This window comes from Schistocerca gregaria, chromosome 3 (assembly GCF_023897955.1).
Source record: "Schistocerca gregaria isolate iqSchGreg1 chromosome 3, iqSchGreg1.2, whole genome shotgun sequence".
Classification (NCBI taxonomy): domain Eukaryota; kingdom Metazoa; phylum Arthropoda; class Insecta; order Orthoptera; family Acrididae; genus Schistocerca; species Schistocerca gregaria.
This window is the reverse complement of record NC_064922.1, coordinates 651563488-651579158: the sequence shown is the minus strand read 5'-3', so window position 1 is coordinate 651579158 and position 15671 is coordinate 651563488. Positions and strand designations below refer to the sequence as shown.

Genomic DNA, 15671 nt, shown 5'->3' with positions numbered 1-15671 from the left:
GTATCTGGAGATCCTTGACACAGTACACCATGAGGGTATCAGGCTGGCCTCTGGTGCCTTCCGTACCAGTCCCATCCCCAGCCTGTGTGCTGAGGCAGGGGAACCGCCGCTCGCCATCCGGCGGAAACTCCTCATGGTGCAACGGGTGTGTCATTTCCTTGCCTGTCCTACCTCCCCTGCGTACCCTACCGTTGCCCGACCGCCTATGGAACGTCTCTTTTCCAGTCGTCCCAGGGCAACGAGACCATTTGGGATTCGTGCCAAGCATTTGCTCGAGTCCCTTGGTGTGGAGCTTGTGGCCCCCCAACGACAAGGTTTTACTCGCCTGCCTCCCTGGTTGCTCCAGAGGCCCAGCATCCTTCTAGACTTGTCAGAGAACCAGAGGAACTGCACTCCGCCGTTTGTTTTTACCTCCTTATTTTACGATATTTTGAACCAGCATCCGGACCATGTACCTGTATTCACAGATGGCTCTAAACAGGGGGACTCTGTTGGTTGTGCTGTTGTTTTCCCTGATCGAGTCGTCAAGTTACGGCTTCCTGCGGCGTTTACCATCCTCGATGCCGAATTGTTTGCAATCTTGCGGGCATTGGAGCAGATGAGATGTGTTCCCAGTCTTAAGTTCCTCATCTGTTCTGACTCCCTGAGTGCCCTTCAGACCATGCAACACTTGTACCCAGCAGATACGGTCGTCCAGAACATCCATGATGCCCTACTCCACCTGCAACGGCAGGGGAAGGAGGTTTCTTTCTGCTGGGTGCCGGGGCACGTGGATATTAGGGGAAACGAACTGGCGGATGTGGCTGCCAAAGATGCATGTTCCCTCCCTCACGTTGTTGAATGTGCCGTCCCCCTCCATGCTGTAACCTCCCTTTTGAGTTTTCGTGTTATGCATCAATGGGAAGAGGAGTGGCTGGCAGTTTCTGACAATAAGCTGCGTCTGGTAAAGGCCACTACGCGACCATGGCGTACGTCCTACCAGTCATACAGGCGGGATGAGGTTCTCCTCACTCACCTCTGCATTGGGCACAGTCCCTTAACGCATGGTTTTTTACTCCGGCGGGAGGACCCCCCAATCTGCAGTGCTTGTGGCGTCCAGATTACTGTCTGCCACATTTTACTTGACTGTCTTTTATTCTCTAACCAGAGGGCGGTGGTTTCTTTGCCACCGGATTTGCCCTCTATTTTGCAAGACGACGCAGCGACTGTGGTTAAGGTCTTACGGTTTTGTGTCCTGTCCAATCTGTTGTCTCGGATTTTAGGAAGAGGGTTTTAATGTGCTGCTGGGTGACTGGCTCACCCAGGTTTTAGGTAAGAGGTCCGCCAGTCACGGTTACCTCCTTGTTTACCTTCGGTTTCTGTTCTCTTTTCCTTGTGTTTCCTTTCCTTTTTTAGTGTGTTTCTTCTCCTCTTGTTTTGCCTCTGTATGTGAGCATTTGGAACTGCGTCAGGCCTGTGTCTTTTAGCCGTTCTCCTTGTTCGGTGTCCGTCTTCGTCCCTTCACCGCATGTGTTCCTGTTTCTATGCGTTTGGGCGCTGATGACCACGCTGTTTAGCGCCTGTAAACCTCAAACGCGCGCGCTGTAGTCCATTGTTGTTTCTTTTTTCCCTGAATGTCAAATCCATTGCTTCTTTGTACATCAAATTGTATTTTCCTTCTTTCTCTAATTTCTCTATCTTGTCACACTTTTCTGTCAGCCATTTCTCCTTTGCTTTTTCTGTCTCCCTTCTTAATTCATTTAACCTGTAGTTGCACTTCCCTCCTCCTGTGTTTACAGTTTTCCATATTGGTTATCATACCTGGTGTTACCCATTCATTCTTTACTTTTTTCCTTCTTTGCTTTTTTCCTTCTCCTTTCCTTTTTTGTGTGTAGCATGTATTTAATTTTTCTTTAGTGGGGAAGACTCCATGGTCCGATTTTGTACCTATTTAGGATGTGACATGTTTTACTGGATCTAATGTCAGTGAGTGAAAAAAGCAAAGTTAGCAAGTGTCTATTTTTTGGCAAATGTTTCGTTTCAGCTGCTCTTTGTTTCTGATCACATTTTGAAGATGTTATTCATCGAGATTGTTTCTGACTCTGTGTACTTATTTTCATTGCAGCTCGCTTGCTGGCAGGATGATAGAAACTGCCTGCTCCTGTTTAACTGCCTATGTAACTTATGTCCAAAGACAGCTGAATGAGCTTAAATAACACATCAAAAACTTGCTACTAACTGTTCATCTTCCATTGTCTTGTTAACCATGTATTAGCATGTATCTCATGCCTGTGATGAAGAAAACATTGTTGTACGTGTACTGAAAGATTCAGAGTGAATATAATTAGTAAAGAAATGTGTGTGTGTGTGTGTGTGTGTGTGTGTGTGTGTGTGTGTGTGTGTGTAACTAAAAATCACATGCCTCTGATATAGCAACTTCTTGTAATATGAAAGTGCAATTGATTGTTTAGAATGCTGATTCCTTTTATTTTCCCCCCAGTCAAGAAGCACCATGAACTAGGAATGTTGCCACTTGAATGCCATTTCCTCAACAAGTCAGCCCTAGTTAGTGTGGTGGGACAACAGGTATGTATCATCTTTTTGTTGTAGAATGTAAATAATTAGAGTGTGTGGATAAAAGCTCATAAAATAGTAGAGTCGTGGAGTCACTGAAAAGCACATAAAAATTCCTCTTCTAATTTGTGAGTTGTTACCTTTACTGCCGGCCGGAGTGGCTGAGCTGTTCTAGGCGCTACAGTCTGGAACCGCACGACCGCTATGGTCACAGGTTCGAATCCTGCCTTGGGCATGGATGTGTGTGATGTCCTTATGTTAGTTTAAGTAGTTCTAAGTTCTAGGGGACTGATGACCTCAGGAGTTACGTCCCATAGTGCTCAGAGCCATTTGAACCATTTTGTTATCTTTACTCCTTAAATTATTTATCTCCTAGAAGGACTTTACATTACTGTATTTTTGTTAAAGAATAATTTTTAACTTCTGTATCAACATTAGTTTCATGAACAAGAAAGATGTTCCAGTTAACAGTGCAGTGACTTCTGCTTTATGACAAAATACAGTTGCATTACATTTTCACCTGTAATCTGTTTGATTTTCTCTGATATTATACTTCTTCTTGTGAAGATTAATATCCAGAAGCGCACACCATATGAAACCTCTTTGAACTTTAAACATGGATACTACATTTTAGGGCATTGGCAGGTGCTAAACAATTTCCTCTTTCAGTTATGTTCTCCATTTCATTATCATCAATCTATGAAGTAGGTATTTAAATCTGTGCATGGTGATTGATATTAGTCTCCTTTTCATTATGAGAATAATGATTTGGTCACTGAGTCATACATAAGAACCAACTCCATTATTTATCTTCCCATTCATAGAAGTACCAACACTTGTTAAGCCATTCAGTAGTGCTCGTGGTGTTACTGGCTAGAATATTAGTGATGTTTGGTCCCTTTCATGAGCAGATATTGCAAAGAGATCTAGTGAATGAATGATTTACCCCTGGAACAAAGTGGTCATAATGAGAAAATTTTAGAATATTACATTTTGTTTAGATTTTCTTTTTGTTCCATGAATGCAGCACTTGTAGTGTTTCCTTTCCTCGGGGTTCTGCTGTGAAAAATATAAAATAGAAAATCTGATTGGGTTTTGAATTTTGATGGAATAAGTTACGGATAAGGCGGACTTCGTATTACTGATTTAAATCGTGCTGTAATTTGACCGTGCATGGCAGACCGGGTCGGCAACACTACAAAAAGCGACTGTACGGAAATAGCATCAGAAACTAATTGAAAGTTACCTTATAATCTTGTTAGAAATGCAATACTAATTACAATATAGTCTGCATGGCTGTTCTAATTTCTCTTGTAGGACGACCCGTCTTTCACTTTTCTCCGTCTGTTGAAAACTTCTTCAAGTTGTCACTGTCATGATCAATTTACAAATTTGGCGATAACCACTTCGAATCACCATTGAAACAACCTCGCTTTGTAATATAATTTTAATTTCCACCAAAAAGCACATTCAACACAGCACCAAAAAATACACTTCATCGTATGAAGACGAGACAGAGTAATCAATTAGTTGTTAAAAACAAAAACCTACGCAAAAGTAAAAAGACAAACAAAATTATTTATAAAAATCGGTCGCTGGCGCAGCGCTCTTCTGTGTGCGCGATCATAAATTATATCTTCGTATTGGCGGAGGTGCAGTAATCAAAGTACCGTTACAATGCCTCCTCTACTGACACGCTCCGCAAGCGAGCGTGGCAGTATGGGAAATTTACATACATTTATACATATGTACATAAGAAATTTACATATTACAAAAATATTTCTGAGCACAATGCTCTTCGCATGTCAGTCTTTGTATACAGTCTTTTTGGTGTGTATCTTCTTTAGGAGTCGTAACATTAATATCTTTGAACTGTGGCTTACGATCGTTGCTTAGCTCAGCGTTTGAATTCAGTTCACATGATTCGTGTTTACAATGGAATTAATTCAAACAATAAATGTTTCTATTATATTGCTCCAGTGTCTTTAAACGTAGTATCGGCTTCTGAGTGTGTTTGTACTGCCTGGATCTCTTGCGTGTGACTTGATAAAATCTAAAGTTTGTTCATTGTGTCAACATAGAATTGTGATCTCCAGCAGTCGAATTTTGGTGGCGTCCACCGGGGTAGAAATGGTCAATGAGGGCACAGGAAACACCTCACTGCCTACGACAGGTGATGAGCTTGTCCTTTACACCAACCTGAAGACCTCCCGGCTTCCACTACACCATACACTTCAAGGCATATTAACACTACATAAATATTTCTTGACCAGTTTTCCATCACGTTGGTTTCTTCTTTGCATTTTCAGTTCCATTTATATGAATCATGTGCTACATGCACAAGTCCTATGCAGTTCATTAACATCTCCTTAAAATACATTTCTTGATATAATAAGTACATAAATATACACATATTTACAATTAATCATTACATAAGATATTTACATTGTTGTCATATAGTACATATACAGAATTAAATGAAAAATATAGTAAATTTTTACGTTACATTCAATATCATTGTGCTGACCCATGAATTACATTAACATTCAGATTGAAATAAACATTTTATTTATTTTATTTGTTAGCTCATTCTTTTTCCTTTCTTTCCATTCTTTGTTCCTTTCCTTTTCGTTACACCTGCAACATTTTAAGGTAATTGTCGAAACTCGCTAGAATATTCATCTTGTATCCTGGAATAAAATTGACACCTTTTTCAAGCTTCAAGACAGCCCTCTGTAGGAGGATAGGTTCATGGGATGGTTGCTAACTACTTCATAAATACTAGTAAAGTCATCTCCTACAGTGGATTACACAAAATAAAATATGATAGACAAAATACATGTTTACTTAAAATAATGTAAAATTTCCTATACCTAGTAACATTTCTGAGTGTGGTGTCCCCACTATTGCTGTTTCTAAGAGTGGTACCCCTCTTTTACCATTTCTAAGAGTGGTGCCCCTCTAAATATCTTAGGATCTTACAAGTTTGTACATCAGTGTGGTAAGTGTATATACATATATCTAGTTCAAGTCAATCATGTTCCTATAAAGTTTGTGTAGTTCATCTCCTTCCTTTCATGAGTATCAAGCAATATAAATAAATGTTTTACTTAATAAATAAATCTTCTTAGTTTTTGTCAGATAATTGCTGCTTTGTTCCATGCTGTATATCCATTCTGTATTTACCTTGCGGTACCTGTAAAATTCCATTCATAATTAAATGTGTGTGTATGTCTCTCCATACTGTCAGATAATCACCAATTACATAATGTCAAATTTTTCATTAACATGCGTAAATTTTTCCAAGGGAAGGATGAGAGTATGAGCCGCAACAGAGGACTGAGTTTTGTTTTCCCCTTATTTTCCTTTCTATTTAATGGTGCATTAGTTCAGTACAGTATATGAGCTTTAATTATGCCATTAGATGACTGCTAAATATATTCTCTTAAATAATTCTTCCAATCTGAAGTGTCAAGTGTGTTGTTGTTGTCTTCAGTCCCGAGACTGGTTTGATGCAGCTCTCCATGCTACTCTATCCTGTGCAAGCTTCTTCATCTCCCAGTACCTACTGCAACCTACATCCTTCTGAATCTGCTTAGTGTATTCATCTCTTGGTCGCCCTCTACGATTTTTTCCCTCCACGCTGCCCTCCAATGCTAAATTGGCTATCCCTTGATGCCTCAGAACATGTCCTACCAACCAATCCCTTCTTCTGGTCAAGTTGTGCCACAAACTTCTCTTCTCCCCAATCCTATTCAATACTTCCTCATTAGTTATGTGATCTACCCATCTAATCTTCAGCATTCTTCTGTAGCACCACATTTCGAAAGCTTCTATTCTCTTCTTGTCCAAACTACTTATCGTCCACGTTTCACTTCCATACATGGCTACACACCATACAAATACTTTCAGAAATGACTTCCTGACACTTAAATCTATACTAGATGTTAACAGAATTCTCTTCTTCAGAAACGATTTCCTTGCCATTGCCAGTCTACATTCTATGTCCTCTCTACTTCGACCATCATTAGTTATTTTGCTCCCCAAATAGCAAAACTCCTTTACTACTTTAAGTGTCTCATTTCCTAATTTCATTCCCTCAGCATCACCTGACTTAATTCGACTACATTCCATTATCCTTGTTTTGCTTTTGTTGATGATCATCTTATATCCTCCTTTCAAGACACTGTCCATTCCATTCAACTGCTCTTCCAAGTCCTTTGCTGTCTCTGACAGAATTACAATATCATCGGCGAACCTCAAAGTTTTTATTTCTTCTCCATGGATTTTAATACCTACTCCGAAGTTTTCTTTTGTTTCCTTTACTGCTTGTTCAATATACAGATTGAATAACATTGGGGAGAGGCTGCAACCCTGTCTTACTCCCTTCCCAACCACTGCTTCCCTTTCATGTCCCTCGACTCATATAACTGCCATCTGGTTTCTGTACAAATTGTAAATAGCCTTTCGCTCCCTGTATTTTACGCCTGAAACCTTTGGAATTTGAAAGAGAGTATTTCAGTCAACATTGTCAAAAGCTTTCTCTAAGTCTACAAGTGCTAGAAACGTAGGTTTGCCTTTCCTTAATCTTTCTTCTAAGATAAGTTGTAAGGTCAGTATTGGCTCACGTGCTCCAGTATTTCTACGGAATCCAAACTGATCTTCCCCGAGGTCGGCTTCTGCTAGTGTCAAGCCTAGATAACTCCAAAAATTTCATTACAAGTTCCCATTAGATTAGTGTTGAAGTGTTATAGATTTAAATCTTCTGGTATATTTTCAACAGTGGCTGCTGTAAATAATTCTTTACACATAAATCTATACTTTCACCTTTAGTTATAAGAATATATAAGACACCACATAAGTTCTCAGGTGTACCAATTGTTCAATAAATAATACTCTTTCCACCACTTTTATTATGTATTCCTGGAGTATATGTGATATAGCGTTCAAATCTAGTTTCTCTCCTCTAAACATATTCTCAATTACTCATAACATTCTCATCTATCCAGTATTCATTCTACACAAAATAACATACTTATTTCTCAGCATTTTATATATATTTTTTCTCTTATTCAAAGATTCCAAGACTTACCAAGCGGGAAAGCGCCGGCAGACAGGCACATGAACAAAACACACAAACACACACACAGAATTACGAGCTTTCGCAACTGGCAGTTGCTTCGTCAGGAAGGAAGGAAGGAGAGGGAAAAATGAAAGGATGTGGGTTTTAAGGGAGAGGGTAAGGAGTCATTCCAATCCCGGGAGCGGAAAGACTTCCCTTAGGGGAAAAAAAGGACAGATGTACACTCGCGCACACACACACACACACACATATCCATCCGCACATACACAGACACAAGCAGACATATGTCTGTGTATGTGCGGATGGATATGTGTGTGTGTGTGTGCGAGTGTACATCTGTCCTTTTTTTCCCCTAAGGGAAGTCTTTCCGCTCCCGGGATTGGAATGACTCCTTACCCTCTCCCTTAAAACCCACATCCTTTCATTTTTCCCTCTCCTTCCTTCCTTCCTGACGAAGCAACTGCCAGTTGCGAAAGCTCGTAATTCTGTGTGTGTGTTTTGTTCATGTGCCTGTCTGCCGGCGCTTTCCCGCTTGGTAAGTCTTGGAATCTTTGTTTTTAATATATTTTTCCCATGTGGAAGTTTCTTTCTGTTTTTTTTTCTCTTATTCATCATCACTTACGTTTTACTTCAACGATAATAATAATAATACCCTTTTCTTATCTTATATTCCATTTACCTCTCTCCATATTACTATTTATCCTCTTATTAAACTAAAATTACATTCACTTATCTCATTCAGTCACTTGCATCACTCATATCAACATTGCTGTTATCACATGCCTCCTAAAGAAAATAATTCTGTTCAGTTCTCTGCCTCCTCTAATGTGTATATGCCTCAATAGCAACTCCTCTTATAACCAAATATCTAATTAGCTGTTGGATGGTTCACATTGCTTTCTAGACTTACCTACATTCATTATATTGTAAGTATCTGTATAACTTCAATGTAGGCTCATCATAACTGTATATCATATCTTCTTCTCATTAGCTAACATTTTACTGTAAGTAATTTTTCAAATGTCTGTGCAGATGTAGACCTCTGGGTTTATGTGTTAATGGATATTCTAATGAATAACAGCCAGGGTGTGGAATATTTGCAATTCGGTATGGTCAAGAGTATAAGACCTGCCATTTCGTGTTTAAATGTTTCAGTTTTCTGGGTTTAGGATGTGTTCTTAGTAAAACTAACTTATCAACTTGAAATGTTTGTCCTTTCCTGACACCTCTGTCATATTTCTGCTTTCTTTCCTTAGCTTTGTCACATAATGTTGTGTAAGCTCGTCTTACATTTTCTTCTAAACTAACAGGATTTGTTGCTGCTGTAAATTTAGGTAAAGGGTCTGTCCATTCACTTCTTTCTATTTCATCCATAATTAATTCGGTTGGTGTGTATCCAGTAGAAATGTTCACTATTTGTTCAAATCATGCTAGGTATTCTACCCATTTTGTGTGCTTCTCTGGTGTGTGTGTGTGTGTGTGTGTGTGTGTGTGTGTGTGTGTGTGTGTGTTTGTTCTCATAAACTGTCCAAATTCTCAAAATGTTCTTTCTACCGGGTTTCCTGCCGCGTGAAATCTTGAAATTAAAATATGTTTAACATTCTGTTCTTCAATAAAAGTTTTCCATTTTAAACTGGTAAAATATGCTGCATTATCCGTGATCATAGCTTCAGGTTTTCCTATTCTTACAAAATAATCTGTTAATAGACGTCTGGTAATAGCAGTGGTAGAAACTGAACGTAAAGCATATAATTTTAAATACTTTATGGAAAAATCGAACACAGCAAGGATGTATTTCATTCCTCCACGTGCTTATGGATAGGGTCTTGCAACATCTAAAGAAATTAGCTGTAATGGCCTCTTAGGTATGATTGGATGCAATTCATTCACGCTTGTGCGATTAGAATATTTGGCTTTCTGACATATGATGCATTTCCTAATATTACTCAATACTCTTCGCCTTAAATTTGGAAAATATAAATATTGTATAATCTTATCTGTACATTTGGTTACACCATAGTGTCCCCAAGTTCTGTGTGTAAATAAAAGAAAATCATTAACATGAGCTTCAGGTAAGCAAACACACCAATGTTGTGATTCAGGGTTTTGTCGGTGAAATAGTACCTCTTTGTTTAATGTGTAATATTTTTCAAGATGTGGGTCTGTTCCTGCACGTAATTTATTCTTTATCTGGATCCACCTGGGATAATTGTCCTGCAATATGGCTAACTTCCTGCACATGTTTTTGTAGGAAGATGCAAATGTACCGTCATACATGAGTAAAATTTTGAAATCTGGTGTTTGTTCTGTCACTTCTGAAAATTCTTGTAGGCCATGTGGCAAACGAGATAGAGCATTGGCTATAATGTTGGATTCTCCTTTTATGTATATAATATCAAAATCATATTCTTGTAGTGATGCACACCAGCGTGTAAGATGTGAATGTAATAACTTGCATGATAGCAGGAAAGAAAGAGCTTGATGATCAGTAGAAAGCTTAGTACGTTTTCCCCATAGAAAGTAGCGAAACTTGCGAAATGCCCGTACTATGACAAGTGTTTCACGCTCGGTCACTGAATATGACTTTTCGCATTGAGTGAGCGTGTGGCTAGCAAAACTGATAGGTTTGATGACTGTTTGTTCATTTTCTACATGAATTTGGAATAAAAATGCTCCGAGCCCATAGGAACTTGCATCTGTTACTAGTCAAAAGTCTGACGTCATGTCAGGATGACATAACAACGGTGCATTTACTAAAGCATTCGTAATCGCTTCAAAATCTGTCTGACAGAACTCTGTCCATTTCCAAATATTATTTCTTTTGAGTAAAGATAGATGGTGTGGACTGTTGACAGTCGGCAACAGAAACCAAAACATTGCATTAAAACAAGTGTTCAGTGCATAGTGCTGTGGAATGTGGAAAAAATCGCAAATTGGCATTCATAAGAAGAAGAACGCCACCAAAAATGCAACAGGAGCGCAATATATAAGAAATTGTCCACACAACCTGCCACTGATGATGCCTTGCAGAAAATAAGGCGGAACGCGTATGGCACTAAAATTGTGTGTTATTCAGTTGCTGTCAGACGGTCCATAAGTTAAAACTATCAATATACAATAATATGTTAAGAAGGTGGTAGGGTACAAATTTCCTGAAGAATTACGATAGACCAAGAAAGGCTTTGAGTTGTTTACGATTCTGTGGGGATGGAAAATTCTTAATTGCATCAATTTTTCTTGAGTCTGGATAAATGAGTTGATATGGTGTGACCAAGGAATTTGATTTCTCTCCTCCCTAATTTCGTCTTTGATAAATTGATAGTGACACCAGCATCAGAAAATTTTAGTCAGAAGTTGCTTCAAAAGATGAACATGTTCTTCCCAAGTAGTGGTGGCAATGACAATGTCGTCAACATAAACTGTGATTTGCGATAACAATTGTGGTATCTAAGGCTTCAATAAATACTCCAGGACTCACTCATAGACCAAAGGGTAGAACACAAAATTGATAACTACGTCCCTCACATAGAAATGCAGTGTATTTACGGCTGTTTTTATGGAGGTTCACCTGCCAAAACAATGAGCAGAGGTCGATATTGGTTAAATACTGTACATTATGAAATTTTAAAAGTTGTTCTTCCAAATTTATAGGTCGTGTGTTGATTGGGATTATGACTTTGTTAATTTCTCATGCGTCCAGCACTAACTTTACACTACCATCCATTTTATTAACTGCTAGGATCGGACTGCAATATGGTGAATGTGACCTTTCAATGATACCCCAAGCTTGCATTCTTTCAATCTCTTTCAAAACTGAGGGTTTCTTTGACCAAGGAATATTATAATATGTTCTACAGTATGTTTTGTGTGGTTTAACATCCATCTCATAAGTATAGCCTCTAATAATTCCAGGTTTCTCCACAAATACCTCAGCAAATTGCTGCAGAACTTCAAGTAATTCAAGTTGTTGTTCCTTCGTCAGATATTCAGATTCTGTGCGTTTCTCATATAAATCATTAGGTTTAATTCCCTGAGATACAGCTTCATTAAAAGTTAAATCACATATGTTTGTTGCTGTTGGATACACAAAATGTAACTGTTCAAACTTACCTTGTTTACTGTTTAGGTTTTTACCCTGTGTTAACTCTATTGTCAGTTGTTATTGGTTTACGGTTAAATGACATTTCCCTTTACCTAAATCTATGATTGCTTGATATTCATTCAAAAAGTCAATTCCTAATATCCAATGCATAACTAATTTGTCTACTACCAGAAAACTGTAATTGAGTGGTACATTTGAAAATGTGAAGTTAATGAGAGCTTGAAATTTCACGTTCTTTGATTTGTTACCTGTGGCACTTATAATGTGACAATTCTGTACTGGCAATGTTTGTATGTTCATTATTTGTTTGAGTTCATTTGCTCTTGTTTCTAACATTACTTCCACTTCATAACTACCAATCGTAACTCGTGTTACAGCTGAATAATCTTTTTTGTTTTACTGGTACTATTAAAATCTATATCCTGATATAATTCTTTTTCTATTTTCTTACTGTCATCATATAGGAGAAAACAAATCGTCGGTTCTGTTCCACTCTGCTCCCTATCGACCGTAACTCGAGCGCTTAGCTCGGTCGTCGTTCGTTTTCTGGCAAATTCGGTTGTTGCTGCGGGTTGGGGTCATTGCCCAACTCAATAATATTTACTTTTCTTTTGTGCGTCACCCAAGTATCAGCTGTTTGGTTGTTGACATTACCTCGCGTCGCATTGGGAGTTCAGTTAGGTAGGAATTCAGGGTTGCTGTATTGCACGTGTCGTGGCGGTGGTCCATTATGATTTCCCCATACATTATTTCGCCCATGACTGTAACTGGTATTGTCATTACTGTTATTCCTGCAATACATGTTTGGATGTTGTTGTATGTTGTTTCTCTGAAAATATCCTAGTTGGTGCCTGTTATCCTCTTCTTTGATCTCTACGATTTCAGTTCCTTCTTCTGTTGTTGTTGTTTTGAATATAACTGTTATTGTTCTGATTGTAATTACTGTTCGGATAACCATTATAGTAATAATTGCCGTTTCCTTGCCAATGCTGCAAGTTGTTTCTAATATTGAATGGAATGGCCCCAGTGTAGTGCGAATTGTTTCTTTGAGTGTTTTGTTGTGGTGTCGGAGGCAAATTCCAATAGCCTCTGTCATTTCTGTTGTTGTGCGTACGCGAATTGCTTGGATTTATCGGATACAATTGATTGAAATTCCTTATCTCCGTAAACAACATCTATCTCATCAACATAAATGAAAAACTTCTTTGTGTTGTCCTCGGACACTCCTATTAATTTATCACGGTAAGGAAATGGTAAGTGTCTTTTAAGTGCTCTAATTATGTCTGGTAAATCTGCTGGTTTTGTCCAATATAATGTTTTGTCTAGGTAGCGTTCAAAATATTGACGTAAAGTCTCTTTCTTTGGGTTGTAAATTTCTGGATTGTATACTTCTTGTTTTAAACTTTGCTGTTCTGTAATCAACCAGAATTCCTCAAGAAATGCTTGTTCAAACTGTTCAAATGTTAAACATCGTCTTTTCATTGCTGCTCCCCACTTAGCTGCTGTTCCACGTAACAAATTTGTAACATATCGAATTTTATCAGCTTCTAACCAATGTGTCGGGAAAATACTGTCAAAAGAGTGGATGAAAACAATCGTATGCACTTTGTCTTTCTCATCACATGAAAATGTCTGAAAGTATCCATGTCGTACTAATGTTTCATCAGCTACTCCCGATGGTATTATGGGTCCCACATTTTGTGTCAAACTGTGCATAGTATGTGGTGATGTCTGATAGTAATTTTGATCTTGTGGTAGCATTGAAAATGGTTCATTGGGATTCGTATCTCGCATTGGTAATTCTATTTTCGGCTGTGTGCTGGGTCTAGCATTATTCGGATTCTCATTTCTGTTTTGGTTGCCTGTTATGGGTTTTGGTATCACTGACAAACTTGGTATTACATTTTCCTTAAGTTCACTTACCTCTTTCTGAATATTATCTGTTTCTCCCTTTACTTGTTCCTTTGTCTTATCTAAAATGATATGTGTCATTGTCTCAAACTTCTCATCTAAATAATCATCACATAATTTGCATTCATGTACAAGTTTTTCTGCTTGAGTTGTGTCATTCTTTAAAGATACTACATCTGCTCTGTCTTCAAGTTTTTCTAACTTTTCCTGTAAGGATTTCTGCTCCAATGTTACATCATTTAATCTGTCTGAAAGGTCTGTAATCGTCTGGTCTAAGTGTTCTTGGTTTGTTTTTATGGAATTGTGTGACTGTCTTAATTCGTCAACGTGGGTACTGGTCTTCTGTTGTTCAAAAACTACTGTTAACAATTTCTCATTACATCGTTGTAAGTCAGTTTTTGTCTCATCACTGAATTCCATAAATACCTTTTCTTGTCTCATAACCTTGTCTGATAAGTCAGTAAATTTCCTTCCAAGACTACTGGTGGTTTCTGTCAAGTCGGCAATTTGTCTCGATTTTCATCAAATTTAGTGTCAAATTTCCCAATGTCACGTTTTAAATTGTCGTCTAAAGTGTCAAATGTTCTGTTTTGGTCATTAAGTAGCTTCAGAATCTGGTTGAGCATGTCAGAGTCCTGTGTCTTAGTTTCGTCATTTTTTCGTGTCTGATTGATGTCTGGTTCTGAAGTTGACGTTGTCAATGTCGCGTTTTGTAGCTTAGTACTCACTCTCCATTTGCCTGTATATCTGTTTAAATATAGGGGTTGTTGTCTTAATCGATGCGGTAAAATTGTCTTGAACATACTCACTATGAAGTTCAATATTCATTTGACTGTCGCCCGCGGAAACAATTTCTACGTGTCTAGCGTCCATCTTGCGATTTTCGTAATTAATTGCAAATAAAATTTTCCAATGGCAAAAAAATTTTTAAAATATGATATGTTGAAATCTGAAATTTCTGTTATGGAAATGGATATTTCTATATGATTTTTAATTAGAAATTGAATTATTCATATTAAACTGGTACTGAGATTTCCCTGTCATAAATAAATGACTGTGAATATGCTCTTCACGTATCATTTGCAATAATAGTAAATCAGTTTTAAGTACAATTTGGAAAAATAATTTCAAAATAAATGGATCGGAATAAAGGAAGTACAGATGGCTGCTTGAAACAGGAAAAATGTAAATTTCTGCACTGGCCAATTTTTTTTTTTTTTTCTTCAGTCTTATGTTGCAAATGTAGCGTCAGATATACAGTTTTCGATCCAAAATTTTTCTTTCGCGTCCGTGCAAATTATTTTATAGAACGTTATCCGTTTCTTTTTTTTTTTAACAAACTAATTTCCTCAGCATGAAAATAAAAATTAACACGAATTAATAACAGGGCAAACAATATTGTTGTAAATTTTATGCACGTAACATTACAATTGAAATGAATGAGAATTAGTTCAAATTCATTTTCTGATGCTATCAAGTGATTAAAATTGGATAAAATGTCCAAAATTTATAATAATTACACTTATATCAAATCCAGAGATTGTAAGTCCTGTCACCAGGACGCCAATTGTAGTGTTTCCTTTCCTCGGAGTTCTGCCGTGAAAAATATAAAATAGAAGATCTGATTGGGTTTTGAAGTTTGATGAAAGAAGTTACAAATAAGGTGGACATCGTATTACTGATTTAGATCGTGCTGTAATTTGACCGTGCATGGCAGACGGGGTCGGCAACACTACAAAAAGCGACTGTACAGAAATAGCATCAGAAACTGATTCTCCGTCTGTTGAAAACTTCAAGTTGTCACTGTCATGATCAATTTACAAATTTGGCGATAACCACCTCGAATCACTATTGAAACAACCTCGCTTTGTAATAAAATTTTAATTTCCACCCAAAAGCACATTCAACACAGTGCCGAAAAATACACGTCTTTTGTATGAAGACAAGAGAGTGAGTAATCAGTTAGTTGTTAAAAACAAAAACCTACACAAAAATAAAAAGACGAACAAAATGATTTATAAA

At 37.8% G+C, this 15671-nt stretch overlaps 1 protein-coding gene across 2 annotated transcripts in view; it reads left to right on the top strand.

Moving 5' to 3' along the window:
* LOC126356101 (negative elongation factor A-like) overlaps positions 1–15671 on the top strand; it is a 149741-nt gene that overhangs the window by 83872 nt on the left and 50198 nt on the right. For both annotated transcript variants that reach the window (XM_050006800.1, XM_050006802.1), the window contains exon 3: positions 2480–2565. In XM_050006800.1, coding sequence (XP_049862757.1) covers positions 2480–2565 — 86 coding nt within the window. The remainder of the gene's footprint in view (positions 1–2479; positions 2566–15671) is intronic.